Source organism: Odontesthes bonariensis, chromosome 2 (assembly GCF_027942865.1).
Source record: "Odontesthes bonariensis isolate fOdoBon6 chromosome 2, fOdoBon6.hap1, whole genome shotgun sequence".
Lineage (NCBI taxonomy): Eukaryota > Metazoa > Chordata > Actinopteri > Atheriniformes > Atherinopsidae > Odontesthes > Odontesthes bonariensis.
Window position 1 is genome coordinate 15,467,499 of NC_134507.1, and position 19,308 is coordinate 15,486,806.

Below are 19,308 nucleotides of genomic sequence, written 5' to 3' on the forward strand. Positions count from 1 at the left end.
ACTGGGTTTTATCTTTTCACCTTGTGAGTGAAAAAGGTCTTCCGCTGAGCCCTTGTCTAACCACATTATTGAAATTCCATGCTCTTATTCGTGTGGCATCATGTAGATGGGTGGGGCAGGCATCAAACAGGAAGGAGACCATGAAACTTGGCAGACTGTGAAAATGGCACAAGCTTTAGCCAACTGCCATTATAAGGTTGTGAAATTATGGCTAAATCATCGCCCAAAACCTTGATGGAATGAATATGATAAACTCTTGCAACAATATCAGTGCACATCAAGACAAGATTATGCCTTAACATCATGTCTTTGAAATTGGGCCACTTCCATCCCATCCACTATGTTTGAGTGATTTGGGCAGTAGTAAGAGGCTTTTTTAAAGTAGGAAATCACCAATCTGTCAATCCAGACCTATTGTATGCTCCGTAAAGTCTATTTTAGCACAGCCTAACCTTTTGAATTGGGCAAAGGTTTTGATAGACTGATTAAGTTTAAAAAAAAAAATTTTTTGCCCCCTCACGATAACCAAGATTAACCCAAAACTAAGATTAACCTCTATCTCTCAGCCTATCCCTACAAATCCTGATAAATCTATTACAGAGTAGAACATAATCAGAGAGACAAGATAAGAGATCCAGAAAGATGGAAAAGGAACAGCAGGATGGAATAACAACCACACAGCAAGAAAACAATAGTGAGGAAACGGTGAGGGGATCCACTGAGGAATACTGGGATATAGTGGAAGCAGGGAACTAGATTACTGGCCAGGGCCTGGAACATGCTGAAAAAGGCTGTTAAAGGGAAATGTAAATGTCTATAAACACATTTCTTAGAGGATATACATCTAAGTATAAACTAGATTAGCCTATAAAATCAAAAGATTAGGCTAAATGTGTTTTGCCTAAATTGGTGATAAAATGTTTTGTCCCATTCACTCAAAGGTCCTGTTGCAATCACTTCCAATTACGGAAAGACAAAGGTTCGGATTAGTTTACACGAATGAGTATGCAACCTATCATAGGAATGAGATAAATCCTTTTTTTCTACTTGAAATTGATAGATGGCATCTTTACTAGTACAAAAATGTAAGTATTTGTTTTGCATGAATGCCAGGAAAGCATCCATAAGGCTAACTAACTTTAGTTTACCCTATATTCTTAGACATTTAGGGCATATTGTTTAAGGCACATACGCATCTCTTAGAGGATATGTTCACATATATCTTTTGTCACCTGGCCCGCAAGAAGCTGACATTGTGCATCTTTGAAACGGTAGCAGATCATCTCCTGAAACAGTGGCTTAACAGATACATAAATTGATTTTAAAAAATTAACACAACTCTATACTGTCTGAGAAGTGAAGAGTGCGCTGACCTTTATAGGGTGAGACCAAACATAAACAAGAGAATGGCACAACACAGTAGAGTCAGCTCCTCAGGCCAAGACTCAGCACTCCACACCAGCATCTGAAGGTTAAAGAAAAGTACCCTGAAGGCAGAGTGCACACATTCTGCACAGATACACAGATGGTTTAAGGGAGAAGTGAAGAAAGCTACTCATAACCGGCAAGCTTAATTAAACATTGGCATGCAGCACAATGGTACTTAATGGGTGTAGTAAATAACCCACATGTGACACTGACTGAAGCAACCCACATGATGGCCAGATGGGCCAAGGACACACATGAGTGGCCCCATCAAAAAGGTTAAATGTCTAAATGTCCCCAACAGTAAATTAAAACAGAAGAAACTACTTCGATGGAAAGTGTATTATCTAAAAATCAAAATCAAAATTTTACTAAAAATAAAGTGCAATTTGTTTCTATTTATTATACTGTGCGTTTTCCTCAAATGATTTGTAGGTCTTGCCCTACGCAGGTGGCTTTTTTTTTTTAGAGTTTGTGAGATCTTGGAAAGACGATAACATGAAAACACAAAGTTTGAGGCTTCAAAGGCTTTAAATACTGTCTGGTTTAATAAAACTGTGAGATCTGGTTACAGTTGTTTGGTTAAATAGTTGAACAGTTTGAAATGAACAGTTTCCATGGAGGACTGGTTTACTACTTTTTCAAGACTTTACTGCTCATACTTGGATCAACAGACACTTTGTGACATTTCATTCAACAAGTCACATATCCCATATCAGCTCCCTTTTCTTTCACTATATTTGCCCTTTGTCTGGCAAACACATGGTTTCTTCCCAGCCTTTTGTTTCTTTAACACCTCTATCAAACCTCTATCAAGATACTGTTGTTTCTGTTGGCCGGTCCTGGTCATTTATGATACAACAGTTATAGTTATAGTTTTTTACAGCCCAACCACTGAGACAGATGAAAATAAGGAAAGCAACAGTTGGATGAAGACAAAGAACATTAATAATTGTTTTAAACAGCATTAAAAATATATGTTCATTGAACGGTTATGCTTTGAAAGTTTGGATTTGATCCACTAAACTTCTTCATCTTTGAAGACAATTTATTGTTGACAATTGTGTCAAAAGAGTTTTTCTCTGCTTCTTTTGTGTTGCACGAAAAACAATAGATAGATAGATAGATAGATAGATAGATAGATAGATAGATAGATAGATAGATAGATAGATAGATAGATAGATAGATAGATAGTACAATGTACAACATGAAGGTCAGAGAGCCAATGACGCCCACCTCTGCCATTGGTTGAGAAACACAATGAACGTCATGTTTCCAAATCTCATTGGATGTGAAAACCAGGAAGTGGCCGAGTAACCAATGCATAGAATAAAAGCGTTTAACACCTCGGAGTGGAGCCGGAGGTTCCCATTTCAACATCTACAGCATCCACCCGTCCACTAGTTCTATTTCATTTAAGCTTTTGACTAAAATAGATTAATATTATCATGGCGGCCTACAAAATAGTGCTGATTCGCCACGGAGAGAGCAACTGGAACCAGGAGAATCGTTTCTGCGGCTGGTTCGATGCAGACCTCAGCGAAACTGGGGAAAAGGAGGCGAAGAGAGGAGGACAGGCCCTGAAAGGTGGGGAGGATGCGTTTTATTTTCTACCGTTATTTGGTGTAATATCTTTGACATGCCGGAGCCTCTATTGCATAATCGCTGCTGCATTCTTCGGGTCATAAAACGCTCCTGAGCGTGTGCAGTGAGATGTGCAGACGTGCAGAAACGGTGCCTTTATGTGGTTGTTCTGGTGCGCTGATATTGTAGGGCCACACAGCGAGAGCATTTGTGCGTGTTTTGTTTTTTTTCCTTTTAATTTTTATTTGAAAAATGTTTCAATCGAAGCGCAATTTGTATGTCATTTGGTGTGGTAGGCGCCACCACACATTTATCTGGCTTTCTTTGAAAAATATACACATATTCGTGTATATTTACTGCTGACATTGCACTAGAGACAGCTAGTTCAATACATGGAGAGAATACTCGGTAAACCAGCTGCCAGAAGCCAAGTATTATCTGTAAGGTTTAAGACCCCCTTTTTCTAACTCTTTCTGTGGTGTTATATATGTTACATGTAATAACTGCAGTTGTTATACACATAACTTTGTGATCATTTACTGACCGTACAACCCTAATACTAACCAAATAAATTAGAATGGATGGATTTTTACATTACTCTCAAGTTGACATGAAGATATTAATCTACACAACTGACATTTCAGGGGGGCGATGATGAAGAAAATGCCAATCCCAATTTGTATTCTGAAAATGAAAAACCATTGGGTTGACATGTGGGGATAAGATTCAACTCCATTGTGTCTCTCTGTCCTTTTGAAACTCACAGATGCTGGCTTCGAGTTTGACATTTGTTACACCTCTGTGCTGAAGCGGGCCATCAGGACGCTGTGGCACGTCTTGGACAGCATTGACCAGATGTGGGTGCCGGTGCATCGGACCTGGCGGCTCAACGAGCGCCACTACGGAGGTCTGACGGGGCTGAACAAGGCTGAGACGGCTGCCAAGCACGGGGAGGCTCAAGTGAAGATCTGGAGACGCTCATTTGACATCCCGCCTCCTCCCATGGGTCCAGACCATGACTACTACACTATCATCAGCAAGGTGAGACATGATATCTACAGTGCAAACGCAGCCATGGAGCTTTGTTAAATGAACACAGGCAGTGACGAGGTGGGGGCATGACTCGTACATATCTCTGATTTTTTTTCGTTTGTTTTTTTAACCAGCTGTGTGCTGTGACTGAAACGTTTAGAGAGCAAATAGTGAATCTGTACTTTTTGTCTGTAACACGGTTTCAGTATCTGAGAGTTTAAACATTTACATGCACAACTTATAAAGAAACAAGGCAATCATAGGAATACAATACCATACCTTACTATTTGCTAGCAGGGGCCTCAATGCTATTGCCTAATGGCATGTTCAGTGAGAGTTAATATGTGACTAGCAAGACTGAGTTACCTCTGGGTTCAAGTTCAAAGTTCAAGTAAGGTGGAGCAGATGTTCAGATGTATTAACATCAATACTTGCATTTAGGTTCTCTCTCATTTCTGCAATAATGGGCTGAAATGAGTTCTTTTAGAGCGGAAATTTTAAGAGAAAGGGTTCCAGCTTTGATTGGCAGTCTACATTCTCTTTTTTCTATATGTGTCTCACATGCTGATATTGTCGTCTTTGCAGGATCGTCGCTATGCAGACCTGACAGAGGACCAGCTGCCATCCTGCGAGAGCCTTAAGGACACCATAGCACGGGCGCTGCCCTTCTGGAACGAGGAGATTGCCCCTCAGATCAAACAGGGAAAGCGGGTGCTCATCGCTGCCCATGGAAACAGCCTAAGAGGGATTGTCAAGCACCTGGAGGGTGGGTTTTCTGTCAGTTACTTGACAATCCAACATTTATTAATCACTTTCTTGTTCTGGGATGTCTGACATCACCTGTGAGTACTTTTGGCTGAAAATATTTAAAAGTTGTTTGAGTCTAACTTTGCTGTCTGGGATATCATCGGGAAAGAAATCTATGAATGAATGTTGCTTTTTACACATGATTTAATCCGAAACTGTGAACATAAACTACTCCGTTACAGGTTATGAGTTCAGCTTCAGTTGATATGGTGATTTAGCCAGGTAAAAAGAAAGCCTCCTTGAGGACATTGAAAACTCTGACTGTCAGTTTAACGTAGCTCGTTAACCCATTACTCTTGCTTTGTGGTAAACCCCCTGTTGTCCCGTCTTACCATTAATTAGAAACTTTGATTTCTGTGTGCTGTCCCCCTGTAGGAATGTCAGATGAAGCCATCATGGAACTGAACCTGCCAACAGGCATCCCAATCCTCTACGAGCTTGACAAGAACCTGAAGCCGATGAAGCCGATGCAGTTCCTGGGAGACGAGGAGACTGTACGCAAAGCCATGGAGGCCGTTGCTGCTCAGGGCAAGGCCAAGAAGTAAAGAGGCAGAAAAACAGAAACGCTTCCTTTGTGTACGGTGGTATAGGTTGTCCCTGACAGCTGGCCTAAGATTAGTGTCTTCCCTACATTGTAATTTAATTTGATTTGTGAAACACGCTGCATATGCTGCGGATTGTTGTCAAGAGCAACTTCACTCTCCTTGCTCATTGCAGGGGACTGGTACATGGTGATGGACTGAGATATATTAGAGCTGTAGTAAAGCCCAGCTCTCAAGAGATTGTAAAAACAAAATATGGGAAAGATGGTATTGGGTTGCAAGTCTTTTGCTGCAGTCCCCTATGCTGAATTTAGTAAATGGTGAAATAGAGGGCGGAAATCCTGTGACCTTTCAGCTATGGTCAGCCATAAACATGTGAGCTACAGTCTGTGTTTTGATGCTAAACACACATCTAAGGTTTGCAGAGCAATTTTCACTGAGAGAGAAGATGGTTGTCTGTCAGTGCTTACTGCATACAGTAACAGTGAGACACTGTTTCGTGCACTGATGTCTATAAGAACAAGCTTAGAATACCATTATTTTCTAGATGGTTTTGGGTAGTGGCACTATTAATTCATGTAAGATATTTACACTTACTTGCCATGAGGATAATTCGTGTCACTTTAGTAGCTCTGTTTTCAAAGTAGTTTTTTCGAGATAATATTTCCACTTCTAAAGGGAATTCAGTTTGCAGTCTCTTGAGAGTTGGTTGGGACAGTTGGAACAGCGAAACCCTTTCTGCTCTCTCAGATTAGTTTTTTTTCTGTCTATGAATGTAATTTGTGCCTGTTTCCTGTGTGTTGCGGCTGTCTGTGTTGTTTGACAATTTTTTTTTTTCTTCTCATTTTGAATGGTGCCAAATACTGCTTCACTCAGTTTTGCACTGTATAATTGAACAATTCATTACTAAGATTAAGGTTCCCCAGTTTCACAATTTCATTAACAGTGTATAAAAGGTATTTTATTAACCAGAGTCTTTATGTGTTTCAACCATCTTTGGACTGTCGTATTTATGTACCACCTGTGGAATATCCCATTATGTCTTACAGTATTGGTGTTTCTCTTCATCAAATGTAACTCTGTCTTTGTTGGGTAAAAGTACCCCAAAAGCTCACCTCTAATAAATGTGGAGTTGTGGATTGAACTTCTCATCGTCTATGGGCCTGTCTTGTCTGGACGACATTTGTTTTTATCTAACTATTACATACACTTAACTTGCATATTCTGGTGATTTTGAAAAAAGCCGTCATAAAAAATTTACATTATATATTAAATTTGTGAAAATGCCAAAATAAAAATGTTACTAGTTAACTACCCAATAAATCATCAGTCTTTACTACTTGCAGAGGATGGGGTAGATTTACAATTATTATTATTATTATATTATTAACATTGCCCAAGAGGCCTGAAAATGTTTTATAGCTTTTTTTTTTTGGTCATGGCAACATTGGTGTTTTGTGTACTTAAAGTATATTTGATCTTTAAGGCTGTGGTCAGTTTTGTCATATCTTTTTTACTGACTTTTGTCAAAAACTGCCAAAATATACTGGCCTAGGTTTTTATTCTGGTTTATAACAGTGAACAATAACCACTGGCATATAAAGTAAAGCACAATTGTAAATAACTGAAAGTGACAATAGAAAAGAATATGTAGAATACTTAAATCAAGTCAACTTTCTTAGCGGTAACCTTAAATTATTATTATTATTTTTTTTATTAATTAATTAATTGATTTATTAGTAGTAGTAGTAGTAGTAGTACTAGTAGTATTTTTATTAGAATTGGTATTATTAGTGTTGCTAATATACAATCATTGTAAATATTTATAAAAAATTTTGAGCTACTTGACTAATTTTAATTTCCCCCATTGGGGGATGAATAAAGTATTTTTCTATTCTATTCTAAATAGATAAGTTACCCCATTCATAAGGTAATAATAATTTGGACTACAAGTCCCATGATGCAATTCGTAGAACGATACTGGTGCAGGCGGGAGAAGAAAAAAAATGAAACGATATTTGCATGTTGTTCGTCAGCTAAACACAAATTCTGCGATGTAGTCACGAAAAACCTTTCTCGCCCTGGAAATGAAGAAAGTGTCGGAAAATCAAGGTAGCACTCGGTAAGGAAACTTGAGCACTTTGTTGTCACCATTGTCAAACTGCACGCTCGTCAGCCAACTAGCTAAATATCACTTCCTGATATACAGCTACTTGCTAAAATATTGTGTTGTGGGCAACCCAGCGACTGTGAAACTGTTATATATCCTGTAAATGTACATATTTTCGGCTGTTGCGGCCCGTTTTTGTTATGAAAGTGAGTGTAGTACAATGTAATGTATCGTTGCTAAAAAAAAGAAAGAAGAAATTTCTGTAAACAGGTCTGACCACGGACGATAGCTAGCTATGTGTTCTACCCGATAGCTTACGTACAGTTACTAACTAGCTTGATGGTCGTTTATTTGGGGGATGAAAATGGTAAGTCGAAGGGTTTAAGATGATATTATTTGTGTAAAAGCAACAAAGCCACATGACGGTGTTAACACCTGTAAGCTCCCAAATATTTGCTGTTGGTGGAGTCATGTTGGCGTTTCACGTAGCATGCTGTGATTGGGAGACTTCGACAGGTGTCTTCCTTTTGTTGGCTGTGGTAGGACAACTCGTCAACGCGTGTAGCCTTGGATTGTTTTTAGTCTTTTTATTCAAAAGACAAAAAAACACGATGCATTATTGTTGTCTTGGTGACCAAACATGCTTCTGTGATCGAAACATAACAAGACCCCCTCCTCTGGGTTTCTTGCAGAACTTTTGCAGAATACCTCTCTCCGAAGGGTAAAGGTGAGTTTGGGCTTATTTTTGTCTTTGAATTCACACCTCAAATGGTGTGCTTAAACTTACTAAACGAAGGTGGTAATATATTCAATATTTTTTGTACAACATTATGGGAGGTGTGGCAAAGATTTCCCTCTTTGTGTACAAATAGATGAAGAGTCAGACCAAACTTTACTGTATAGCACAAATAAATGTTTTTGATTCGACAATGTTTTGAGCCTGAGTTTCTCAAACATGGTATTTGAGAGTTAAATCAGTGACCCAAATGTTTTTGCAGAAGATTTTAAATAGTGGATTTAAGAAAACGCCCTAATTCCAAGGCTAATGACATCAACAAGAGTTTATCCAGTAACAGGAAGCTTCGTTTATATACTTTTTCAGGATCCATCCCTAAATGTTACATCAACTTTACAGTTTATATGATTGTGGCTTTTGAAACGTAAACCAGCATCTTATGCAGGGCTTTCAACTGTGACTAGCTTAAAAGGGTTTTCGTTAGTTGTGATATGATGTAGCCCAATTTTGTCTTTGCTTAGATGAAAGTTGTCCTTCAGTAGACCAGAATACATGCATGTTGTTCATATTCTGTCTCTTTTGTAGTGATGGACCTTGCACTCCAGCAGCACTCGCCACATTTTACGTCTTATCACCAGGAGACTCCAATGAAACCCTCTCAAGTAACCAATCGGCTTTCTCATCCTCCACCCAGGAGAGTGTTGCCACTTCAGACTCCTGAGCAGTGCAACAAGGACAGATACGGTCCACAGTTGAACCCTACTTGCTCTGTGGGACCAATGCTTTCTTCAGGGTTTGCCCCAAATAGCGCCGCTATCATTGCTTCCCCAGTGAATTCTTTGCCAAATCACAGAATGGGACCTACAATGCTCTTTGTTCAACCTCCTGGGTTTACTTCAAGCAGCCCAACTAACACTGGGGACTTGGGATATGGGCCCCAGCCTACAACTAGAGAACGATGGGGTCCTTTGCAGCACACTGTACAATCAGGACCAACGCATTTTTCTTCATCTCGGCTTGTTCCAGTCAGCCCAACCAACAACAATACCTCAACTGATAAACTCCCACATACCCCTGTATTTCATGATAGGTCTTCTAAATTTGTTAAGGATTTATACAACCACTCCCCATCCCATCATGCCTGGAGAGATAAAGGGACTGAATCCAAGGTCACCTCCTCTAACTCGGGAAGCAGCAATGAAACATCACAAAGACAAGAGTTGAATAAGGTATTGTTTTCTTTTTTCTAACTAGACCACTGGTGAAACTTGGATTTGTTCAAGGTGAGGCATCTTTATGACTTGTAGCTGTCATGTGATGTTCAATTGTTGTGGCTCTTAACATTTATTCTGTCAGGCTCAGTCCAGTGACGCAAGAAGTTCCATACGAACTATCCAGCTGCACAGGCCTCCTATTAGCTTTATAAACGGAGCAGGCCAGGAAGTTCAACCGCATCCTTCGGCACTAAAAGAGGGCTGCCGCCCTGGTGTCAGCCATTGGCCCTCAAGAAGCTGCCAGATGCCTTCAAATACCCAGTCTTCTGACAGGAGTACTGGTTACAATTCACCCACCGTGCACACCTTTATAGCTCTAAGCCAGGTAAAATTTGTTCTGTCTGTAATGACAGATAAAGCATATTTAAGGTTTTGCTTGCCCAGTCTCAAACCAGGCCTGTGGAACTTTGTCATCTTAGATGCCTTTTCAATTTGGGAAAGTGTGCTGTGTCATGCTCACAATTTGACTTTATTATACAGTTTTAACGCTCATGTTAGCCGTTTTTGGGATACTTTATAGCTCAGAAAACAGAATGACGCAAATATCACACTAACATTTGCTGAAAGCAAAGACATTGTTGGGTTCTACAGTCCTTGCCTGTAATCTCTTGTTTGTATGCGAGGAATAAGCGAGCGTGGTTTTGAAGCAGAGGGACCTGGACTAAGTTTTGAGTAACATGATTGGTTCCAAGACCAACTGTCATTGTTGCATGAATGCACAGTGATGCACATAATTGATTCTTAAAGGGAAATCAGTGCTTCATATTAATATACAATAAATCGTTATCTTATTAATATCTAGATATGAACATTCAAGATATTAATATCGCAAATTCAACAATATCAACGATATAGGTGTCCCCCGCATGTGCAGCTCAGGCAGTCACAAACATCATTTTTATGCTTGCCCTTATGTACAGCTGAAGCCAGCCAATGACAAACATCCAAGGGAGGGAGGGAGCGAGGGAGACGGAGACACACACACACTACATTCACAGCGGGGAAATTGAGTGTGGAAGATAAGGCCGGTGCAGAATCTGCGCATACGACGGATTTAGTGGCAAAAAATAAGTCATTCTCCATTATTTGGAGGATGTGAACCAGAGCAAGGTGTTGTGCTGGTCGTGCTTGGCAAAAATTGCGACGAGGCAAGGCAGCACAACAAACATGTTCCACCACCTGAAACAACATCATCGCTGCACGAAGAGTGTATCACAATGAGAGAAACAGCAGAGACTTCTCAGTCATCCAAAGTGAAGCCCAAGCAAAGTTTGATTGCTGATGCGTTACGCCATATGAGTCGACGTCCACCAGGCACCAAAGACATTACAGATGCTATAACATACCACATGCAAAAGACATGGTACCCGTGTACACCGTCACAAGAGGGCTTTCAGAAAATGGTTCGGACGCTGGACAAAACGTTACAAAATACCATCCCGAACATATTTTAATCAAGTGGCCATTCCAAAAATCTATAACGAATGTAAAATGAATGTTGAATCCAAGCTCCGTGAAATTGATCATTTTGCCACAACCACGGACCTGTGGTCGAGCCGGACAACTGAACCTCAAATCAGTTTACCGGTCCATTTTATAACAACAAACTTCGAACTCAAGACCCGATGTCTGCAGACGTCCTTCTTTTGTATTATGTTTTTTTTATTTTTCAGAAAAATGCTTAGTTTTCACTGAACCCATAGTCGTATCGTATCGATATCGAGATATCTGGCATGAATATCGAGATATGAAATTTTATCCATATCGTTCAGCCCTAATATATATATGTATGAGCTGCCTCAGGTTGTTAATCAGTGGGGAGAGATTGATACCTGCAGGATCAGACAGGTCATAACCTAGCAGGAGATTGAAGCTGTTAAAGTCAGTCACAGAGATTCATGGTGTCTGTAAAATGACTTGAGACATGTGCAGTTGTGTTGGTCTCCAGATTTTTTTCTGTTCTGTTCTTTTTTTTTTGTTGGTTCTGTCTTGAACAGTAATGTCTCTCTTTGTAACCAAAGTTGTGATCAGGTTGAGATGTTTACAAGTCACTGAACACCTGTCAATAAATACAAGTCTTGTTTGAGACGAGGGCTGTCACCGTTATGGAACTTAAGTTGATGATGGAATACCTGGAAAAATAATGAAATAAATGATTCCCTTTCTGTTATTTTATTGCAGTGAAGAGTGAAGAGAGTCATCTTTGTAAGGGTGTTGCACTGGATTTAATTATAAGCTTTCATCATTATGTCAGATCTGTTTGAGACCTTGGTGGGGCTTTAGGGATCTTAAAGGAGATAAAGCTGGTTGGTCACACGATGGCAAGTCTTAGATGAGAATAAGAGTTGTTGTTTTTTTGCTGTTTAATCAGGCGCTCGGACAATATTTATTAAACTGAATTGTATCTTGTTGATGTCTATGATGCATAGTAACGATATATTATTGCAGTGTAAAAGTTTTCAAACCGTGCCTGCTTCTAAAAGACTTAACCATTTATTTTCTTCACTTTTTCTTTGTTTATTTTTTTTGTAGAGCGAGCAACAGCAACACGATCAAGCACCTTCGAGCGCAAAATTAATTCAAGGTAAAATTGTCAAAACTAATTTCCCCCCAAAAAGCACTTTATACACGGGGTTGGTCACAGTACAACAGCTTTTCAGCTTTTGTGTGCTACACACATCTGCCCCATCCGACAGTTAATTTCATCATTTATTGACTATTTTTCTTTGATCTGCGGTAATTAAGTGGAAAAAAACTGTCCATGAAACTGATGTAAAGTCAAGACATGGGCGCGTTAATCTGACCAGCTTTAAAAAGTACACAAAGATTAAATTCCTTGGACACTAAAAGATGGCAAATTCATTTTGTTTTGCAAAGCAGAAATCATTGAATATTTTGCTTCCTCCCTTTAAAGTTGAAGTTAGAATCTTCTGTTACAGAGTGACGTTTTCTTGGTAACGAAGTGGAGAGTTATATGATTACAGCATAGTTTGTAGCGTAGCAAATTAACAAGCTCTGATGCTGCCAGGTAATTTGCAATTGATATTGGTGAAGGAAAAGATAATATCTTACGTCTTTTTCATGTCTCCAGATGTGAATTTGAACTGTACGTCGGAGAAGAGGCGCAGAGAGTTGGAGCACTGTGATGAAAATTCCATGAAACCATGTCCTCAGGGTGCAAACTCTGGGAAAACACAGACAAGCAAACCCACCCCTTGCAACTCACCCGGCGACTCACTTGTTCCTGCGCCATCATCTAAGAATTCTTCGGTCTTGGAACCATCTCCTAAAGCGACAGACAGCCATCTGCGCCCAGAGCCGGCTTGGGGACAGTCAACACAGTCGGAGATCTTATCCACACTCAAATCCACCCAGTCACCGAAACACTGTGTAAAGAGGGTACCATCAGCTGGAACAAAGCAAGTCTATACAGACTCTACTCATAAGAATGTAGTTAAGCTAAGTGCACTTTCAAAGTCCAGCGAGGAAAGTGTGAAAAAAAGAAAAGAGGAAAACGATGAAAGGCATAAATCAAGCACCTCTGCAGTTCATCAGAAGGATAGTAGTAGATCACCTTATGTTGCTCCCATCAGCCACTCCTCTGGTCTCGTTGCCTGTAGTACCCCGGTCTTACCAGCCAAGACCCTGAGCAGAGGTAATCAATTAGAGGAGAGCAGAAAATCGCACAGTAACACTTCTAAACTAACATCAAAATCAAATTTGGGTTCTCCAAATTGTCACACAGTAGAGCGCAATAAAGCTGCTCGTGCGCGAAGATCTATCCCCGATGACATCAGTGATCTTTTTACGCCGGATCCCACGACTTATGTTGTCGGCTCAGTGCGAAAGACTGCAAAGCTCATGATAGAAGGGGAAGAAATCAAATCGCCCACCTCGGAGAAAGGCTCCACCCCTGGACTCGGCAACAGTACTCCAGCTTCTGGATCCTTTCTTCACAAAACTCCACAGTCCTCAGTAAAGGAATCTCCAAATGCAGTGTCTTCCTCAGCACCCAACTCTCCAGGCTGTTGGCCAATTGTGAAATGTGTAAAACTGGAGAAACATTCTTCAAAAGATAAGGGACTCCGAATTGGTCCAATCGCTTCTTCGGGCAGGCAGCTTAAAGATGAGAACGTCAAACCCGACGAGAAACGCAGACCTCTCCTTTCCGGCAGTGCCAACCCTTCGAGGGCTGACGCTGCGGTGTCTGAGCAGGACTCGTCATCACGTTGTACCCGCCTTCTGCCTCCAGAGAGGCAGGCAAATGAAGGCAGTAGAAAGGAGGTGAATGAAGAGGATCCTATAGATGTAGAGATGGACTTGGGCCTAAGTATTGCATACGATGTCGATCTAACTCAGAGCTCTGAAAGCAGTGAGGAGGAGCAGCTGATCTCCTTAAAGGAGATGATGGAGCGTGTCACCAAGCCTCCGGACACTCCAGAGAAGGGAGCCTTCTCAGAGCCAAGTACACCTGTACCACCACAGCGCCGGTGTCGGCCCAAAACTGTAAGTTCCATGTGGACTGTCTTTGTTATACATGAAATTACGGATGTAAGATAAGAAATGTGATAAGCAAAAGGAGAGTGACGCTCAACTTGTATTTTGGTTTTGGATCTTTTAATGGCGCCGTTTGTTTCTAGCCACAGCTTCCGTCATCCTCCACAAAGTCGGGTGTCTACAAGAATAACCTTGACCAGATGCTGAAAGAAATTAACAACAACAAAAGGTACATTCTTCCGAAAATTCCACTCAAGTTACTTTTCGTATTGATTGAAAGTCTTTGGTGAGGAGAGGTGTTGAGCTTTTGTATGTTTTGTTTTTTATTCGTCAGAGCTAAAGAGGTTGAGGCACAGCTTCTAACTGCATGTAAAGAGGACCTGTTGAAGATAGCCGAATATGAGAAGGCGGAGGAGCACCGGGAAGAGGGAATCTCTTCTGAGCAGCAGTACAGCACGCAGAAGCATGTTGGCACGTGACACCTTATCACAGGACTTTTTTCAGTTTAACACCAACTGTATGTATCTTTTTTGTGTGTGTGTATCCAGGGAATTCCTGCAGCGCTATTCGCTGATGTCCAGTGCAATCAGGGAAGTGCCTCCAGGAGAAGTGGTGTTCAATCTGGACAAGTTTGGCCGGGTGTTTGACCAGAATACACTGCAGCTCAGGCAGTGCTTGGTCTGTCCACAGGGGGCAGCACAAAAAACACTTCTTTGGTAAGCTGCATTTGTGGAATGCGTGTTTACCCTGGAAAAAAAAGAAGAAGCTGAATGAGCATCTTTCAAGTGTGGTGATTCCACATATTTTCTTGCAGTTTTTTAAGGGTTAGGGTTAGAGGTTGTGTCAGCAAACATTTAGACTGTTAGCTTTGGTAAATAGTTGATGACCTGTTTGTCTCTGTCTCTTCTGTTTCTTTTCTACACACCAGGTCGAGCCCTGCTCAACTGAGACTGCATTTGAATATTGGGTTATTCCAGGAAGCTTATGACTGTAGCTCACCCTGTCCAGCTCTGGTTACCCGTTTCCTCTTCAAGGTAACACCTGTAACATGTTGGTGACAATCTCGTTGTTTGAATATGTAAGCTTTGACAGTAACTATATGCGGTTCTTGTCAGATGATGTCAGTCCATAGTGAGCGGATGGTGTCAGAAAAGATATTACAGGCCCTGTGTGACATTGCCTGTTCTGCTGCTTATCAGATAGGTCAGCATCTCTCCCAACAAGTTTCTGGTATTATGCCACTTGAGGTGTGTATGTAAATGTATGTTTTATTTTTCTGTCTACATTCTTCTTCAGTGAAAAATGGAAGCCAGCAGTTTGAAGTGTGGGTGCCGAGTTTGGCCGATGTGACGCTGGCATTGATGAACATGGGTGTTGATTTTGTTACACTCTTCCCGTTTGAGGATCTACAACCTTCCTTCACCGAGGGAGATCTGCTGTAAGAGGGTTTGCTGTTCGACTCGCTTGTGTACCGTGTTGCCCTTTGTTTAAAACTGTAAGACCTCAGCGGGAAAACGTTCATTGGAAGTTTCTCTCTCGTTCTAAGAGCTTGAATGTTTGTGTTTGTGCAGGGAGGATGTCTATGTGAAAGAGGAGAGTCCCTCCACTGAAAAGGAGCAGCCCGTTTTCCCCGAACACAACTGCAGCAACGTCTTCAAGGTGAGACGCAATGGCAAACAGATGTTTTAGACCAGCTGGCTCTCCTGCTAGAGAGACTTTGAGCACAGCTTCACTTTTTCTTCTTGTTTTTTTTTTCTCCTGGCACTTGCTTGTAGTACCTGTCTTACTGCATGGGCCTGTGCCCTCGTGCATACAGTGATGACGAGCTGCTGTTGCTGCTGACTGTGGTGGGAACAGTCAGCCTGGACGTGAATCGCATCCTCCAGTCCAGCGTGGATGTGACCTGTCTTCAGTATAAAATTGTCAACAACATCAGGGATTGGAGCGCAATGGTAAGTGAAGCAAACGTTGTACTCAACATCGGTGCACGAGTTTGTCTTTTTGTATACACTCCCTGGCCCAAAAAGAAAAGACACACACACTCTAATGCTGTCTTGTTGGACCATCCTGAGCTTTGATTACGTCACATATCCAATGGGGAATTGCTTGGATAAGCGTATGCCATGTCATAACATTAATTTCTATCCAGACTTGCCATCAGGGAAGAAAGGAAATCTATCGATGGAAAAGTCTGGTGATTTGATTTATTTAAATCGTCAACTGACCTCATTTTTCTGGGGGTACGTAATGTCGCTGAACCTAAACTTGAAGCAGCTCGTGATCATTTGCTGAATTTAATCCAGGTGGTGGCTTTGTTTCTTTGGCCAGGCAGTTTAGAAAGTAATGAATCAAGTCTGCAGCCCCTTTGGCTCATGAATTCACCCACGTGGATAATTTGTGTTTTTCCAGCTTCCCAGAATTTGTCGGGCCCTCACTGAATTGACAGATGATCACCACAATATGTGCCTGGTAGTTCAACTCCTGCCTGACAACACACGTGGAAAGTAAATACTTTTACTTACTAACTTTTTTTCTCTTTTCTGCTTAACAAATTTTTTTTCCCCAAATCAACAGCACATCAGAAGTATTTACCTTTGTTCTATGTTTGGACAGAGAGCTGCGTCGACATCTGAGCTTGTCCATGATCTCTAAGTTGTTAGATGGAAATTGCACCTACGAACCTTCACAGGATGAGTTTCAGGTAATGTTTCATTGCAACTTAAACCAGGACACTTTAATGTCACAGTCATTTTATATAAGCGCAAATATAGATGTGCATATTTAATCTTCTATCAGCCTGTATCTGTCATTCTATCATCGATCTATTGTCCTCTAATATAGATATAAATGATTTATATTATTATGTGTCTTTGGCTTTTTCGGGCGGTGCTCAGCTTGCTGATCTCAGGCCGTACCTTCCCCAAATGCAACCCTCTGCTCTTCTCCGAAGCATGCATCAGAAAGATAAAGAAGAGGACTTGAACATTCTCGACCAACAGGTGTGCATAAAGTTAAGATTTCCGAATGACCCGACCTGAACTTCACTTTAAATCTTTCTGAATAATTTGACTTGGGTTTCTATTGGGTATTACAGGCCTACTACCTGTGCTACAGCCTTCTGACACTGACAAATGAAGCATCCAATTTGCAGCTCTTCCCAGCTCATCAGAAGGTAAATTGCTTATTAAACTCATAGTGCTGGCTGGGATGAGTGAAATGATGGGGTTTCAAATGTTGGAATTGTGATATCCTTTCCCCTAACGTCTGGCTTCAGGAGCAGCTGCTTTGTTTGTCGTATGCACTGGAAACCCATGTTAAGTGTGACATCAGAGAGAGCGAGAAATGTCTTTACCGCAGCAAGGTGAGCTGATGATTTTGAGCATGTTTCTACTGGAAACGTATTCATAGTAGGACTGCACATTATTAGGAAAACTTGATCTGTAATAATGTTGAATATTACGATGACAATAAGTATAAAAAATCCTTCATTGTTTGGTGTTCATATACAAAAAATGAAGTTAATTGCAATATGTCTGTATTTTTTAATGAATACTTAACATTATGATAATGAAAATAGCCCTATAGAACATTAAGTATTTGAATCCTACCTATTATGTCAAATTTCATTTGAAATAGGCTTTCTAGAAGCTGTGTGTTTTATCTGTTTGATACATCCACCTTTCTCCTCTCTTAGGTGAAGGACCTGTTGGCCAGGATGTACACCAAGTGGCAGATGCTCCTTAAGAGGACCAGACCTCTCAATGTAAAGTATTTCCAAATACTCTGTTTACACTAGTTTTTAACTTTATGTTTTAAAAGATAAAAGCAGCGCTCTGATTATCTTTTGCATTGCCTTTTCTTTTTCTCAAATAGAATAGACTTTATGACTTTTGGCAGCCTGTCGACACCTTCAGGAGCCACCAAGAGGACGAAGAGAACACTGTAACGGAGGAAGAGGATGAGGAAGAAGAGGAAACCATTTTAGCTGATGAGATGGAGGATGATGTCGGAATGGTGGCTGAAGAGGAAGCGAGAGAACAGGCAACAGAGACAGAAGAGGCCATGGAAGTTGACAAAAGGCCTGGAGACGCAGAGAGAGACGCCACTAAGAATGACACGAGCAAAACAGAAGAGGTAATGGAGCCAGTGTCCGACAACTTGAGCCAAGCGATGCCTGAAATGCAGCCTCAGGCAGTGGATGAGCAAATGGACGCCAATATTACTGAGTATACCGACATGGAGAATGAGACTGATTCTGGAGAAATTACACCACTGTTAGCACCAGGTTTTGTGTCATAGGTTCATTTGTTCTCCAGGATTGTATTGTCATTACAATAATGCTAAGTTTAATTTGCACTATTTACCCTCCCTTGTCAATACCTAAGCCTTATGTTTCATTGTTTGCCACAGTGAATTATCGTAAAACTGTATATTAGTAGATTGATTCCATTTGAAGATAGAAGTTTACAAAGGGCTGAAGACTTGTACACATTTTGATTGTGCTGCACAATAAAGAAAAAATCTATTTAGTGTAATTTTTTTTTTTAAGATATAACTTAATGTAAAAACTTTTGACAATTGTACCAGGGTTTTTATTTAAGTTGCAGTAGAAGTGTGATAATGTTAAATTTCTTATTATTGATCTAATATCACTGTTGGATGTTTCCATTTTGTTCAATTTCCCGTTTTGAGAAATATTTTTCTAATTTAATAATATTTTTTCAGGTCTTTTGCAAACACAAAATAAACGTTTTTTACAAGTCAATAGAAGTGTATGTTGTTTCTTTTGTCTTTTACAAACCATTTTTTACAAACATTACTTCTAGCATTTGTAAAAAGATCCATACCTTAGCAAATGCTTGAGAAAAACGTCCATATGCCAAATTAGTTTTGGGGAACTCGAACATTTCCTCATACTTAAGACAAGAAATCACTTGTTAGATAGCAGTTATCTTAATTTTTTTTAATTCCCCAAATTTACCCTTTAGAAAAAGCCCTTTATCTCAAAGACTTTGAAAAAGAATGTCGATAAAACAACTTTTTCGTTAAGATGTTTCCGTGCAGTAGCCTGACATTGTTCTACAGCCAAGCTTGTATCAAATGAATGAGATAAGATAGAGATAGATAGAGATCTGTTTGCGAATGTAGAAAATGATTGATTGAAGTTGTGTGGTGCGAGGAGATGAAATAGAAGATTCACCTGCATATACCGGGAAGTTTTTAGGTGAAAGGTTGAAAGAGCCGAGATATCAAAATATCCTGGGAGTGAGTGGGGGCTTAAGTGCAAGAAATGTAAGAAAA

At 40.4% G+C, this 19,308-nt stretch overlaps 2 protein-coding genes across 4 annotated transcripts; both read left to right on the forward strand.

Annotated features, from left to right (window-relative positions):
* The first annotated feature begins 2,736 nt into the window (after nt 1-2,736).
* Nucleotides 2,737-6,539, forward strand: LOC142393362 (phosphoglycerate mutase 1-like). Its single transcript, XM_075478273.1, has 4 exons — nt 2,737-3,012; nt 3,776-4,050; nt 4,627-4,807; nt 5,224-6,539. The coding sequence occupies exons 1-4, from the start codon at nt 2,874-2,876 to the stop codon at nt 5,391-5,393; spliced, it is 765 nt and encodes a 254-aa protein (XP_075334388.1). The 5' UTR covers nt 2,737-2,873; the 3' UTR covers nt 5,394-6,539.
* Nucleotides 6,540-7,353: 814 nt separating this feature from the next.
* slf2 (SMC5/6 complex localization factor 2) lies at nt 7,354-18,758 on the forward strand. Of its 3 annotated transcripts, XM_075478274.1 has the most exons (21): nt 7,354-7,512; nt 8,193-8,227; nt 8,822-9,465; nt 9,593-9,835; nt 12,043-12,094; nt 12,602-14,016; nt 14,151-14,236; nt 14,342-14,455; nt 14,556-14,723; nt 14,936-15,041; nt 15,123-15,210; nt 15,304-15,445; nt 15,579-15,666; nt 15,783-15,959; nt 16,417-16,511; nt 16,621-16,708; nt 16,902-17,006; nt 17,102-17,179; nt 17,282-17,368; nt 17,702-17,770; nt 17,881-18,758. In XM_075478274.1, the coding sequence occupies exons 1-21, from the start codon at nt 7,478-7,480 to the stop codon at nt 18,304-18,306; spliced, it is 4,341 nt and encodes a 1,446-aa protein (XP_075334389.1). In that variant the 5' UTR covers nt 7,354-7,477; the 3' UTR covers nt 18,307-18,758. The 3 variants fall into 3 exon arrangements, with proteins under 3 accessions (XP_075334389.1, XP_075334391.1, XP_075334390.1); XM_075478276.1 differs by lacking the exon at nt 9,593-9,835 and having other exon boundaries at nt 17,881-18,757; XM_075478275.1 differs by lacking the exon at nt 8,193-8,227 and having other exon boundaries at nt 17,881-18,757.
* Nucleotides 18,759-19,308: the final 550 nt, after the last annotated feature.

What these genes read in the sequence shown, in the direction of transcription:
- LOC142393362 (XM_075478273.1), top strand. Translation starts at nt 2,874, where the DNA reads ATGGCGGCCTACAAAATAGTGCTGATTCGCCACGGAGAGAGCAACTGG. An exon ending in AGGAGGACAGGCCCTGAAAG is followed by an intron (nt 3,013 to 3,775) that starts GTGGGGAGGATG and finishes TGAAACTCACAG; the next exon opens with ATGCTGGCTTCGAGTTTGAC. An exon ending in ACTACACTATCATCAGCAAG is followed by an intron (nt 4,051 to 4,626) that starts GTGAGACATGAT and finishes TCGTCTTTGCAG; the next exon opens with GATCGTCGCTATGCAGACCT.
- slf2 (XM_075478274.1), top strand. Translation starts at nt 7,478, where the DNA reads ATGAAGAAAGTGTCGGAAAATCAAGGTAGCACTCG. An exon ending in GCACAAAAAACACTTCTTTG is followed by an intron (nt 14,724 to 14,935) that starts GTAAGCTGCATT and finishes TCTACACACCAG; the next exon opens with GTCGAGCCCTGCTCAACTGA. An exon ending in AATGTCTTTACCGCAGCAAG is followed by an intron (nt 17,369 to 17,701) that starts GTGAGCTGATGA and finishes CTCCTCTCTTAG; the next exon opens with GTGAAGGACCTGTTGGCCAG.